This window comes from Meles meles, chromosome 19, assembly GCF_922984935.1.
Source record: "Meles meles chromosome 19, mMelMel3.1 paternal haplotype, whole genome shotgun sequence".
Taxonomy (NCBI): domain Eukaryota; kingdom Metazoa; phylum Chordata; class Mammalia; order Carnivora; family Mustelidae; genus Meles; species Meles meles.
The window spans coordinates 192,112-205,842 of record NC_060084.1 but is presented as its reverse complement, the minus strand read 5'-3'; the positions used below and the strand labels follow the sequence as shown (position 1 = coordinate 205,842).

General features: G+C 55.4%; 1 protein-coding gene across 5 annotated transcripts in view; it reads left to right on the top strand.

Moving 5' to 3' along the window:
- Window positions 1-13,625, top strand: part of SPIRE2 (spire type actin nucleation factor 2) — a 32,282-nt gene extending 18,657 nt beyond the window's left edge. For 4 of the 5 annotated variants that reach the window (XM_045987036.1, XM_045987038.1, XM_045987037.1 and 1 more), the window contains 11 exons: window positions 86-250; window positions 1,263-1,349; window positions 1,597-1,720; window positions 1,810-1,979; window positions 2,621-2,810; window positions 4,720-4,841; window positions 7,374-7,508; window positions 7,636-7,703; window positions 11,334-11,361; window positions 12,229-12,344; window positions 12,650-13,625. In XM_045987036.1, coding sequence (XP_045842992.1) covers window positions 86-250; window positions 1,263-1,349; window positions 1,597-1,720; window positions 1,810-1,979; window positions 2,621-2,810; window positions 4,720-4,841; window positions 7,374-7,508; window positions 7,636-7,703; window positions 11,334-11,361; window positions 12,229-12,344; window positions 12,650-12,872 — 1,428 coding nt within the window. In that variant the 3' untranslated portion in view covers window positions 12,873-13,625. Of the gene's footprint in view, window positions 1-85; window positions 251-1,262; window positions 1,350-1,596; window positions 1,721-1,809; window positions 1,980-2,620; window positions 2,811-4,719; window positions 4,842-7,373; window positions 7,509-7,635; window positions 7,704-8,810; window positions 9,025-11,333; window positions 11,362-12,228; window positions 12,345-12,649 lie in introns of those variants that run through there. The other variant, XM_045987040.1, reaches the window with a different exon arrangement.
- The last annotated feature ends 106 nt before the right edge of the window (window positions 13,626-13,731 follow it).

The window sequence follows — 13,731 nt, the reverse complement described above, 5'->3', positions numbered from 1 at the left end:
CTATGGCTACCCCCCACCTGGGGTGCCAGGGCCAGGGGGAGCCCTGCTGGGTCTAAGGACCATTTCCGTCTTCTCGGGGGCCCAGGCCCGACTCTGGGTGCAGCTCATGAGGGAGCTCCGTCACGGCGTGAAGCTCAAGAAGGTGCAGGAGCAGGAGTTCAACCCCTTGCCCACCGAGTTCCAGCTCACCCCCTTCGAGATGCTGATGCAGGACATCCGCGCCAGGAACTACAAGCTCCGCAAGGTCATGGTGAGCTGCTGGGGGATGGCAGCCTGCCCCTGAGCCTTCTGCCCGCCGGTGGCTCTGCAGCCCCCACTCTCTGCGCTGGCTACTGAGGGGGTATTCAGATGTGCAGGGACAGATGTGGCCCTGACCCATCTGGCTCCACCTAACACAGTGTGACTAGGGCTAGGACATGGTGTGATTACGGCAGGGACATGGTGTGACAAGGGTGGGCACACAGTGTGACTAGGGCTGGGACACGGTGTGACACAGTGTAACAGGACATGGTGTGACACAGTGTGATGTCAGGGACACAGTGTGACATCAGGGACACAATGTGACAAGGGCAGGGATACAGTGTGACTAGGGCAGGGACGTGGTGTGACGTCAGGGACACAGTGTGATGTTGGGGACATGGTATGATGTCGGAGACATGTGACTAGGACAGGGACACGGTGTGATGTCGGAGACGTGACTAGGACAGGGACACGGTGTGACTTCAGGGACATGGTGTGATGTCGGGGACATGGTGTGACGGGGACACTGTGATGTTGGGGACACTGTGATGCTGGGGACACGGTGTGATGCTGGGGACATGGTATGATGTCAGAGACATGTAACTGGGACAGGGACACGGTGTGATGTCAGGGACACGGTGTGATGTTGGGGACACAGTGTGATGTCGGGGACACGGTGTGACAAGGAGGGGGAGAAGGGAAGTGTGGAGGACCCCAGAGGGTTGTCCCGTCTGTACTCATGAGGCTCGTGCTACGTGCTGGCTTCACTCTGCGAATTCTAAATGTGCGCGTTCATTTCAGTCTTGGGACAGCTGGGTCGGAGGGGCGCCACCGACCTTCATTTCCACACGAAGAACCTGAGATGTAGGGACGGTGGTAGTGGTCGTGGCAGCCAGGTGCATGCCATGCAGCCGAGGGAAGGACGGCATGAGGACCAGGCGCTGCTCAGGACTGTGAGCCCTCCCATGGCCCCCACTCCTGGGTGGGGATCAAGCCCTCAGCCTTAGCTGCCTCCCCCACAGGTCGATGGAGACATACCTCCCAGGGTGAAGAAGGACGCCCATGAACTCATCTTAGACTTCATCCGCTCCCGGCCTCCACTGAAACAGGTACGTGCTGCACGGGGCCTCCCCTCTTGGCCTTCCCTCCCCAAGGGCAGACTGGCACCTCCCCAGAGGAGGTGGCTGGAAGGTTGGGTCTGAGATGGACCTGCCCCAGGAGCACGCAGGCCACCTCCGTCTGCCCTCCGTGTACCCGCTCCTGATGGGCTGTGTCCGCAGGGCTCCTCCCCGCTCCCGTGTGTCTGTGGCACAGCCCCACTGCCCTTCCTTCCCAGAACTGCCATACTCCCTCCAGGTGTCAGAGAGAAGGCTTCGCCCCTTACCCCAAAAGCAGAGGACCCTGCACGAGAAGATCCTGGAGGAGATCAAGCAGGAGCGGAGGCTGCGCCCAGTGGGGGGCGAGCGCTGGGGTGGCCGGGGTGAGCATGGGACGCCCCCTCCCCACTTTCCCTCCTGCCCTGCTACCTCCCCACTCCGTCCGCGCCCCTCACTGTGCTGCCTCCACCAGGGTTTGGCTCTCTGCCCTGCATTCTCAATGCCTGTTCGGGGGACACCAAATCAACGTCTTGCATCAACCTGTCCGTCACGGGTGCTGGGAGCAACATGCAGCGCCCACGGCCCCGGGTTCTGCTCAAGGCCCCCACCTTGGCTGAGATGGAGGAGATGAATACATCTGAGGTCAGAGCCCTTAGATTCCTGGAAAGAGGCCGGGGGTGGGGGTGGGGGAAAGTGAGAAGGGCTGAGCCAAGGCAGCGTGGGGCATTCAGCCGCAGGCATCCACCGCTTAGGGCTGAGGGCCGCACTCTTCTTTGGAGCTGGTGTCCTGCTGTGGCGCTGGGTCTGCTCTGAAAGCAGTCGTGGTGGGCCTCGGGAGCATGTCCCCATCTTGGTGGCTCAGACAGGTGACTGCAACAGTGGCCTTGGGCCATCTCCTCCCACGGCACAGAAAGGGCTGGAATGGACATGCTCCATCATCTTGTGGCTGGGAAGCTGAGTGCCCTCTGGCTGATGTGAAAAGCCAGTGTGTCTCAGTGGGACACTGAGTGGGAAATCGATGGGGATATCATGTCCCCACAGCCCTCAGAGCCCAAGGAAACCAGGGGTGGTAGCGATCCCAGTGGGCTACACCTGAGAGAGGACCGATCGTCTCCAGGACCTCCCACAGGCCTCAGGAAAGGGTTTATCTTTTGAGGTACTTGTTTCCACTGTCTAGAGGAGAGTGAGGCAGCAGCCCCTGGTCAGTCCAGGGACAGGCCGGAAATGCTGGCGGGCAGAATGGTCAGGTTGAGTGGTTAGGGCTGAGTCTGCTGTGTTCACAGGAGGAAGAGTCTCCGTGTGGGGAGGGGACACTGAAGCGGGACCGCTCTTTCTCAGAGCATGACCTGGTCCAGCTCCGGAGCGAAGTGTCCTCGAGCCTGCAGCCGGCCACTCAGCCCCAAGGAGGGCTGGAATCTTCCCGGCCCCGCGCAGGCAGCATGCACACCTGGAGGCCGAGCACCCAAGAGCAAGGCAAGTGGTGCCTCTCATTCCTTCTCCCTTGATTCTGCCCTGTGGGCATCATGTCCTCGCTTGGATCCTACTGTCCTCCCGAGCAGGCAGCACCCAGAGGGCACAGGGAGCTCATTTCTGTAAGAAGGGTGTTTAAAGTTCAAGCCCAGATCTACCTCATTGCCTCAGGCAGGCATCCCCCACTTTTTTAACTTGAAAATCTTACTAAATTAGTCACCCATGTTTTTTGTAAGACACTTTTTATTTTTTATTTATTTATTTATTTTTTAAGGTTTTATTTATTTGACAGAGAGAGATCACAAGTAGACAGAGAGGCAGGCAGAGAGAGAGATAGAGGGAGGCAGGCTCCCTGCTGAGCAGAGAGCCTGATGCAGGACTCGATCCCAGGACCCTGAGATCATGACCTGAGCTGAAGGCAGCGGCTTAACCCACTGAGCCACCCAGGCACCCCTGTAAGACACTTTTTAAAAAACTTTAAAACATTTCCATGATTCTAATACCTAGAGATAATTATTATTACTATATTGGTATATGAATTACCATATATATGATAATGCCATATATGCCAACATTGGTATTACTATATTGGTATATGAAAAGAAAATTGGATGGATGGAGGATAGATGGACAGATGATATATAGATAGATGGATGATGGATGGATGGGTGGATAGATGGATGGATGGATGGATGGATGATATATGGATGTGTGGATGGATGGATGATGGACAGATGTGTGGATGGATGGATGGATGGATGATGGATGGATGTGTGGATGGGTGGATGGATGGATGGATGGATAGATGGATGATGGACAGATGTGTGGATGGATGGATGGATGGATGGATGATGGATGGATGAATGGATGTGTGGATGGATGGATGGATGTGTGGATGGATGGATGATGGATGGATGGATGTGTGGATGGGTGGATGGATGATGGATGGATGGATAGATGGATGATGGACAGATGTGTGGATGGATGGATGGATGGATGATGGATGGATGGATGGATGTGTGGATGGATGGATGTGTGGATGGATGGATGATGGATGGATGGATGGATGGGTGGATGGATGACAGATGGAGAGTGGACAATGATGGATGGATGATGGATATATAGACGGATGACAGGATAGGTGGATGGATGGATGACTGGGAGATCTTTCTAGTCTTTTTTTTTTTCTCCCGTCAACGAAAAGGTGTCTGCAGTGAATCAGATGGGCTATGCAGCACACACCATTCTAGAACCTGACTTGTCCTGTTCAGCACAGAGGTCAAAATAACCCTTCTGGCCACACAGGGTTAGTTAGTCCACTGTTGTGAGGGCTGTGCTTCCCCAAGTGCTGACAGGACATGGGGTTGTCCTCTCCTCCTCCCCCACTGCTTCGACCTGACCTGGCCAGCCCGCCTTCTCTGCCTTCGAGGTTACCCGGAGCCACCCTGTTGCTCTCTTGCCACTCATGGTGGTGCCATTTGGTAGCTGATTCACTTGCTGGAGTGAAGGGGTCCGGGCCAGGCCAATTCCATACCTCACTGTCCCCCAACTGTCCTCCAGACGTAGAGACCCTGTGGTGAACCGGCCTCTTGCTCCTTCGTCCTTTCCGCGCTGAGAGCAGGGAGCGGCGTGAGTGGGGGAGGCGGGCTTCCTGCGCGGCTGGTGTCACCTGCTCTCCCTGTTGGCTCGTTAGCAGGGATCAGATGTGGGGCCTCCGACAGGGGTCCCTTGGGCCTACCACACCGAGGTGCCCCCAAAGTGGTTGATATGTTCTCTACATGTCCTTCTGCTTGATTACTGCCCCCACGGTCCCCATGGCCAGGCCAGCTGTCTCCCTGGGTCCCTGGGCACAGCCCTCCCACACCAGCGTCTGCCAGGTTGTCCTGACGGGACTTGTGTGCTCTGAGTCCAGGTCTGTTCCCAATGAGTGCCCAGGCCCAGCCTGACCCCAGCTCCAGACCACACAGCGACCGGGGCTCAGCAGAGGACAAGCCAGAGGCTTCCGCAGCCCCAGACACCCATCACCTGTGGCTGGTGAGTGACAGAGGCATTGTCGTCCACAGTGACTGGGTGGGGGCGTCCCTTGGGCCCTCCCTCTCATGTCTGCCCCGGACAAGGCCGGCAGGCGTGGGGCCCCAGGAGCGGGGCCGCTCCTTCAGCCTGTGTGGCTGGCTGTGCTGTCGCCGCCTTCTGGGCCTTCTGGGCACGGCCGCCGCTGCCAAACCAGGACCGTGCGAAGGGGATGGACATGGGCAGTTCTCGGTTCGCTCTCTGAGAAGCTGGGCCCTGGGCCCAAAGGCAGTGAGGAGGAGGACTTAGCCTCTGCCGCTGCAGCATGGGCCTCGCACCGGCTCCCTCAGCCTCCCTGGGGGGGCAGAGCTGACGACCCGCGTGACTGGTGCTGCAGTCATCCCGCCCTTGAAGTTCTGTCAAGGCTCAGACGAGAACAGACGTCAAAATGCTGACAGGTGCCGTGTAAACGTGAGGTACGGTTACACCGACAGTTCTCGGCTCAGTCCCGTGGTATTTCTTGCTGCATTAAAACTTTCCCCCAAAGGGAATAGTGTAAACCACAAACTTCTGTTCTCTCACCCAGCTGCCGGGGTCAGGAATCCAGAAGCGGCCCAGCTGGGCAGGTGGGCAGACGCGCTCAGGCCTCCCCAGAGGTGGCCCTGGAATGGGGCTCCTCACGTGGCCCTCTCCCCAGGGCTCTCGGGTGTCCTCAGGACCCGGCAGCGGCCTTCCCTAGCGCTCGTGGTCTGAGACACCAAGGCAGACGCCAGTGTTGGAAGTGACCGATCTGTCGTTACGACGACTCGCTAAGTACGTCCTCAGCGGAGGACAACGAAGCACTCCCCCCCGCACTTTTTTTCCCTCTTTGGGCGAAGAACCAGAACAAGTTTTTTACTTCTTGACTTCTTGCATTGGAAGTGCTCCTTGATGACATCGTGACCTGACTGTGCTGTAGTCCTTCACGGGGTCTCCCTTCCGCCCTTCCCCGCGTTGCTGGTCGTCGCCAGCCTCCTGAGGCTGACTTGGTGCTCGGAACACACGCCTCCTCCAGCTGGGCGCACGCGGGCTCAGCGCCGAGAGGGCCTGGCGCTGGTCTAAGGCCATGGCGGATGAGGGCAGTCCCAGGCCCCCGGAACGCGGTGCTAATGCCCTGACCCCTCCAGCAGCAGGGCCTTCCTCGGCCATGGCGGTGGGGCACGGGGGCAGCTGAGGTTGAGTGCACGTGAGCCCCGGGAAGGAGCGAGGCCGGGAAGGAGGCAGGCTCGCTTCTTGAAGGGATGTCAAAGAACCGGGGAAAGTGTGGGGTTTTTTCCTAAAGTAGACTCCACGCCCAGCGTGGGGCTTGAACTCACAACCCTGAGATCGAGCCATGCGCTGAGACCGAGAGCCCGACCCTGAACTGACGGAGCCCCCAGGCGCCTCAGTATATTCTCTTCCTCAGCTGCTGGCGGCGGGTTTCAGAGGAGGCTCCGTGAGCGCCGGTCTCCAGCGCTTCCCGGGAGGCTCGGCTGCCAAACGGCACACAAGCTCAGCGGCCGTCCGCCCTGAACGCGTCTTGCAGCCGATCGGACACACACGGCCTGCCGGCCCCTGGTCCTGACGTGAGGCTTCCCGGCCACGTGTGCTGGTCGTGTGTCGTGTGTCGCGTGGGAGGCTCCCAGGGAGTTGCTGGGGCTGCCGGAAGCCCGACGACCTAATGCTTCGGCTGGGAGTGAGAACACCGGCTCCCAGACGCTCCCCAGACCACTGCCCTGAAGAGGAAAACGCACTGGCGATGGGAAACCAAGCAGTCACCCAGCGCCCATCTTTAGGGCACCCTCACGGGCTGGTGACCCTCAGGATGCCTCATCTCGGCAGCTAACATTTTAAATTCGGGCTGCGCGCTGAGGGCCGTGCTACCCCCCTGCAGCGGCCTACAACCCCCCACAGGAGGGGAACTGAGACCTGGAGAGCTCGAGCTCCGCCCTCCCTGCCCGGAGGGAGCCGCCAGCCAGGCGCGCTCCCGCGGTAGGCGGCTGTGGCCGGCGCGACACGGACACACGCCGCCTCCGGACGGGCTGACTCAGACCCCGCGGGCTGGCGAGCCCTGAGCTGGGCGGGCGCAGGGGTGCCGGCGTGGAGGAGAGAGCTCCGTGGGGAAGGGCTCCAGCAGCGGGAGAGGCGGGCCTGGGGACCCTGGCTGGCTTCGATCGCTGTCGTGTGACCTTGCGGGCGGGGACGAGGTGGGAGGCAGACATTTCAGGTCGGGGAGCGCCGTGAACACAGGTGAGGCCGGCTACAGGGGCTGTGGTCCCCAGCGGCCGGGGGCGGGTCGCAGGACAGCTTGCTTGCAGCCGCAGGACCCCGTCAGAGCAGTCATGAGGAGCGTGTATGGCTCCCAGGGGTAGACGAACTGAAGAGTGGGGCGTTTTAGGAAGTTGCTAGGTGTGGGTAGACTGAGGCCACGAAGATTCCAGAGTCCTCAGAGGAGAGAGGCCCTTGTGGACAGACTCTTGAAGGGCCTCGTTCCCGAAGGCCTAAGCAGTGCTGACCGCTCGACCCTTCTGTCCCCAGGAGTTCAGCCATCCCGTGGAGAGCCTTGCTCTGACTGTGGAGGAGGTGATGGGTGTGCGCCGCGTGCTGGTGAAGGCCGAGATGGAGAGGTTCCTGCACGACAAGGAGCTCGCCAGCAGTCTGAGGAAGGGGAAGGTGAGCTGGCCCGGATCCAGCTGCTCCCCCGTCGGGCAGGAGCTCTGGGTCGAGGGCAGGCCGGAACCCGAAGCCAGGGCTGCTTCCTCCCCAGGCAGGACAAGCTAATTTGGGCCTTTTCTTACAGATTTGCTGCTGCTGCCGAACCAAGTTCCCGCTGTTCTCCTGGCCACCCACCTGTCTCTTTTGCAAGAGGTGAGCGTCTGTAAGCAGTGATTAACATGGGAGGAGGGAAGCGTCTCCAAGCCTGCCCTGATCTGTCAGACTTCCTGGGATTGTGGGGATGTTCTGTCATGCACCACGGGCTGGTGCAACTTAGAACATAATTTTTAACTTAATTTTAATAGCTAAGGGGCTCCCACCTTCAGCCACGGTGGGGTAACAGGCATTAGAACAGGCACTTTCCACCTGAAACAACCAAAAAAACCCATAAAAAAACAGAAAACCCAAAGACCAGGAAGCAGTGGGTATCGGGCAATAGTAGGAGACAGGCTGAGCCCTACGACTGCCTCAGCAGCCTGGAGTTTCTAGGGCAAGGCCTAGAGAGATCAAGGCAGCTGAAGGTCTCAGAATATACTTCCTGCAGGAAGAGAGCAGTCTGCAGGGTGAGATCCCCCAAGAGTAGTCAGCAAGGCTCTTATCAGCACACATGAGCAAGGAAATGACTGAAGGCTGGGGAAGAAGCTCCCTGAAGCAGGGACTTGCAGGCTCCGAGTCTGGCCCACTACCTGTTTTGCAAATAAAACTTTATTGGAACAAAGTCACATCCTTTGTTTCTTCATTATTCATTTAGCCACACCCAAAATGTTTACTGTCTGACCCCTTACAGAAGAAGTGTTCTGACCCTGTGCTGAAGCTTTAAGGGTTAGTGTCTGTCCCCACCAACCATGGTGGAAGGGCTGGAAGTCCTGAGCCGGGAAGTCGGACACAGAGGAAGGTCTTGTTCCACAAGTGGGGAATAAGTACCCCTAGGCTGAGCATTGTTCCAGACCTAAAATTTAATAAAAGCAAGACCTAAAAGGACCAAACCATCCCCAAATATCTTAAATGCTTCCCAGAACAAAGCTCAAAAATAGGAATAAAAAAATAACCAAAAACAAAACAAAACAAAACAAAACAAAATAACCAGTACCCAGCAAGATAAAATGTCTAGCATCTAATCAAAGATACTAGCCACGTCAAGAAGCAGGAAAGCATGACCCTTGACAGAAAAATCCATCAAAATCTCCCAGAACTGACAGAAACGTTAGAATCAGGTAAGTACATTAAAAGTTTTGAACTGTATTTCATATGTTCAAAAAGTTACAGGCATGAAAGATCTGAAGAAGCCTCAAAGTCCCAGACATAAAAACCAGAATGTTTGGGTGAATTACACCAGATAAAATTAACGGCAGATTGAACATTCACAAGAATGTATAGAAGAAAAGATTAGTGAACTCAAAGAGAAAGCAATACAAACTGTCTAAAATGAAAACACTGTGGGGGCGCCTGGGTGGCTCAGTGGTTAAGCCTCTGCCTTCAGCTCAGGTCATGATCCCAGGGTCCTGGGATTGAGCACGACATGGGGCTCCCTGCTTAGCGGGGAGCCTCCTTCCCCCTCTTGCTCTGTCTACTTGTGATCTCTCTCTCTCTCTCTGTGAAATAAATAAATAAAATCTTAAAAAAAAAAAGAAAACTTAAAAAAAATAAATGAAATGCTGTGAGAAAAAATAATTTAAAAAACAAAAACGCTGCCAGTGAGCTGTGGGATAACGTTAAATCTAATATAAACGTAATTAAAGTCCCCAAAGGAAAAGGGGGAGGAGGACAGAAAAGGCATTTGAAGAAATAATAGCTAAAAAGGTTTTTAAATTTGATGATAAATAAAAACTCACAAGAAACTCAACACCAAGCACAAGGAACATGAAAAAAAATTACACCAAGCCACATATTAACCAAAGTGATCAAAACTGTAATAAAGAGAAGATTTTATTTATTTTAGAGACAGCAGGGGAGCAGAGGGAGAGGGACAAGCAGACTCCATGCTAAGTGTGGAACCCGATGTGGGCTAAGGCAAAATCAAGGGTCGGTGCCCCAGGAGAACTTCTTAGAACCAGGCAGCAGGTAAAGACATGCGGAGAGGACAGACAAGGGTGGCAGGCTTCTTGCTGAAACAGTGTGAGCACGAGGACAGTAAAAGCATTTCTGAAGGACTGAAAAACTGTCCATCTAGAATCCTATACCCAGCACCATATGCTTTAAAAACAAAGACAAAAAGTAGAAACATCTCCAGAAATACAAAAACTAAGAGTTCTTCAGCAGTAGACCTACACAAAGCAAATGTTCAGTCCTTCACCCGATGGAGTCTGAATGCACCCAGGGGTGGGAAGCATGGCAGCAACCAGTCAGTGAGCACAGACTGCTTTCTCACAGGTCTTCACAAGGTGAGTCGAGATCCAGCACCCAATGGGGGGAAAGGCAGTGTCCGCTGCCCACTCAGTAGTTACCAGGCAGCCCCGAAATTAGCAGCAGCATCTCACAGGACTCATGACATCTCAGTAAAAAGTACCGTCCCGACAGCATTAAGGCCAAGGAGGAGATCGGAAGTTTGCTGATGGAAGTTCTTCATAATCTGTGTGAAGTGCTAAGCTACGATGATGTATTAATTATTCATCTCAACGTAGATCACAAAGAACATTAGCAGAGATTAAAGGCATTCCCGTCATCATGGTAAGGGGGCAGAAATAACTATTCTAAACACTTGACCTACCTAACAACAGAGGTCAAAAATACGTGGAGTAAAAAATCTGAGCAAGTTGCAAGGAAAAATTGATAAGTCCCTTGAGGTTCAAGAGCCTTCTCTCAACAACTGACACGACGCGCAGACAGGAAAGTGCGACACAGGAGACTTGATCGGACGTTCATGGCGCGCACCTGAGCCCGGCAGAATGTTCTTCTCAGGTGCACATGGAATGGTTTCCAAACAGACCATGTTCTGGGGCACAGAACAATTCTCACAAATGTAGGACTCAAGGAAAGTAAGTTCCCTGACTGCAGCGAAGTAAAGTAAAATTAACGCAGAGGTTTCTAGATGGCAAACCAATTATAAAACGTACTGGCGGTCTGCCTCTGGCTCAGGTCATGATCCCAAGACCCTGGGATGGAGCCCCGCGGTCCCTCTCCCTCCGCCCCTCCCCCAACTGTGTGCACTCTCTCTCCCTCAAGTAAATAAAATTTAAAACGAAACAAAACAAAAAGTCCATGCAAGACGACACCGTCTGTCCTTTTAAAAAAATGAATTTGGACAATTTGTCCCCTGATGTAACTTTGTAGATAGTATGCATAAAACCCCATTTCTTTTTACTTTTATTTCACGTTTAAATGTGTATCTTTGTCCACCACACTTCCATCTGGAGAAGGGAAACCAGTCAGCAAGGACTGCCTCTGAGGACGGGCTTTACGGGACAGGGCTCCTGGGTCTCCATCACAGTCGTCTCTCTGTCAGGTTTTTTCCCAAGAAAAAAGATTCATTCTCGAAATCAGGAATGGGGAGCAAGATGTCCGTCGCAGCTCGAAACTGAGCCACTCACCTGTGGCCCCTGTGGCTTGGGGGGCTTGTGGTGGGGAGTGTCGGGCGCATGAGAAAACCAGACCAAACTGTCCAGAGAAAGAGCTGTGAGTGGCACACGTATTTTGGATGTACAGCTAATTAAAGAGAAAAGCCAGGTTTGGGGATAAACTAAGTGAAATACTGAATAAATGGGGGTCGAGCAGGGGGCAGGGCAGTCGACGGTGGGAGCAGTTTCTCTGTGGCCTCTTCTCAGCTGATCCCTCTTTCCCTTCCAGGGCTGTCTGCACTTCCTGCAGCATGAAGGTGAGGAGCATCTGGGGTCTGAGCAGGGCCCCAGGTGTGTGACCTGTGACTTGTCAAGAGTGGCAGAACCGGGGGGGGGGCACCCTCTCTCCGTCTCCTGTGAGCAGGTCACACGTGGACCAGCCACCTTGTTCACGTCCTTCCTCCACACAGAACCCATTCCTACACTTCCCCACACTGTGCAGTTTTTATTATTTTTAGAGTGGGGGGAGGGGCAGAGGGAGAAGCAGACTCTCTGCTGAGCACAGAGAAAGGGGCCGGACTATCTCATGACCCGATTCAGAATCAAGAGTCAGACCCTTAACTGACTGAGCCACCCAGGTGCCCCAAGACTGTTGTTTTTAAAGGCTTGTAAGTGGTCTTTTAAAAATGTTCTTTAACATTCCGTGTCAGCAGGCTAGTGCCAGGAAACCTTCACTTCCCCTGTGAAAGTCCTAATTTCTGACACCACAGCCTCCTTGGACATTTCCAGGCTCCGCACAGCACTCGGGGGCGTCTGTACCTGCAGACGGACAGGCACAGAAGGTTCATCACGTTTAGAACCGTGTCGTCCTGGTTCACCTCAGCCTAGAAACCAGGAGTGCTGGAAAGGGGTTTTCCCACCACGTTTCCAAACCCTCTGTGTCCTGCCATTTCACCGCGGCAAAGCTCCACCTCCGCCCATGCGCCAGGTCACAGGTGGTACAAGCGTCTGTCTAGATGGGCACACGTTGTGGCTGGTGTGGGTACCAAGCAAGCGTGGAGTGGGGCAAAGGATGGCCTCTCGACACCCCCAAGGTGTCACCCGGGCCCAGAGCAGGTGTGTGGGTGTGTGCGTGCGCCTGTCCCTGTGGCTGCCTGGTTCACGTCTCCCTGTGTGTGTTGTAGATGAAGATGCCTTCGAAGAAGTTTGCACACATTCCCGTCTACACGCTGGGCTTTGAGAGTCCTCGGAGGGTGTCAACTACCAACACTACCCCGACCCAGAGAACAGAGGCCTTCCAGTGAGTCCCTTTGCCCTTTGCTGATGTCACTGGGGTGGCAGGCACGATAGGAACACAGGAGCTGGATGCGGGGGTGGTTTGTGAGGACACTCCCAGGACATGGAAACCCAAGGCAGTTGTCCAGGAAGAGCGGTCTCAGGTGGGTCTGGGGGCTGAGTGGGAGGAGCTGGAAACTGAAGTGGTAAGCAGATTCCAGGCCTCCAGCCAACTCAAGGGAAGGCTTTTGCTGGGGGGAGGGGACGGGGGTGGGCTGTGGATACGGAGAGACAGCAGGGCACGTCCCTGACGGCTTGGTCCTGCTCCAGATCCCTGCAGGGGCCCCAGTGGCAGAGTGTGGAGGAGGCATTCCCACACATCTACACCCATGGCTGTGTCCTCAAGGACGTCTGCAGCGACTGCACCAGCTTCGTGGCGGACGTGGTTCGCTCCAGCCGCAGGAGTGTGGATGCGCTCAACACCACGCCTCGCCGTACCCGCCAAACCCAGTCTCTCTACGTCCCCAACACCTGGACTCTCAACTTCAAGTGATGGCTCTCAACCTCCTGGGCCACCAGCCAGAGGCTCTTCAAGGCAGCCAGGCCTCTGGGGAGGAGCCAGGCTAGTCCTGCCCCGGCTGAGAAGCTCCCCGTCCTGGGGCACAGCGGCTCTCCCGAGTGTGCATGTACATATATACATATACAGATACATTTATATAATACACACACAGCCTATATATTTATAGACATGTTTTCTGGCCCCAGAGTTTATTTGGGGTCAGGCTCACTCCAGGACCCTCCCTGAGGGAGGCTGTTTCCTTTGGGAGTTGTTGGCTGGGGTCGGGGACGGGACAGGAGTGGGTTTCTCACTCAGGAAAAAGGGCAGGTTGGAGATACAGCAGTGGGCTCCAGGTGTCAGAGCTCTGGAAGACCCTCATCCCGGTCTTTGTTCCATCCCAAGAATGAGAACACAGCAGTTTCCCCTCCCTGGGTGGATGTCCAGGCTGGGATGGGATGCTTTGGTCCTCAGGTAGACAGGGGCACTCTGAGTGGAACCTGGGCTGCGGAGGCGGCTGGAAAGATCAGGGGTGGGCAGCATCATAGCCTTCCAGTTGGAAGGTCCCAGGCCAGGCTCACTCCTTGCCCCCTGGCCAGCACCCAGGCCCCAGCTATCCCCCCAGACTCAGAGGTGCAGAGATGGTGCTGGTTCCAGGGCCCCGGTGATGCTGGTGATCCTGGTACGGGGAGGAAGTCTGTAAGTGTGTACACAGAGCTGCTCTTGGCCTAATAAAGGCGGTCTCACAGTCTTCCGTCTGGGTGTGGACTGAGCACTCCGGAGCCACAGCGGTGGGCACAGTCTCCGAGGGCAGAAGCTGGGCTCTTAGGGGCCACCTGCAATCTGGGGTCCATTC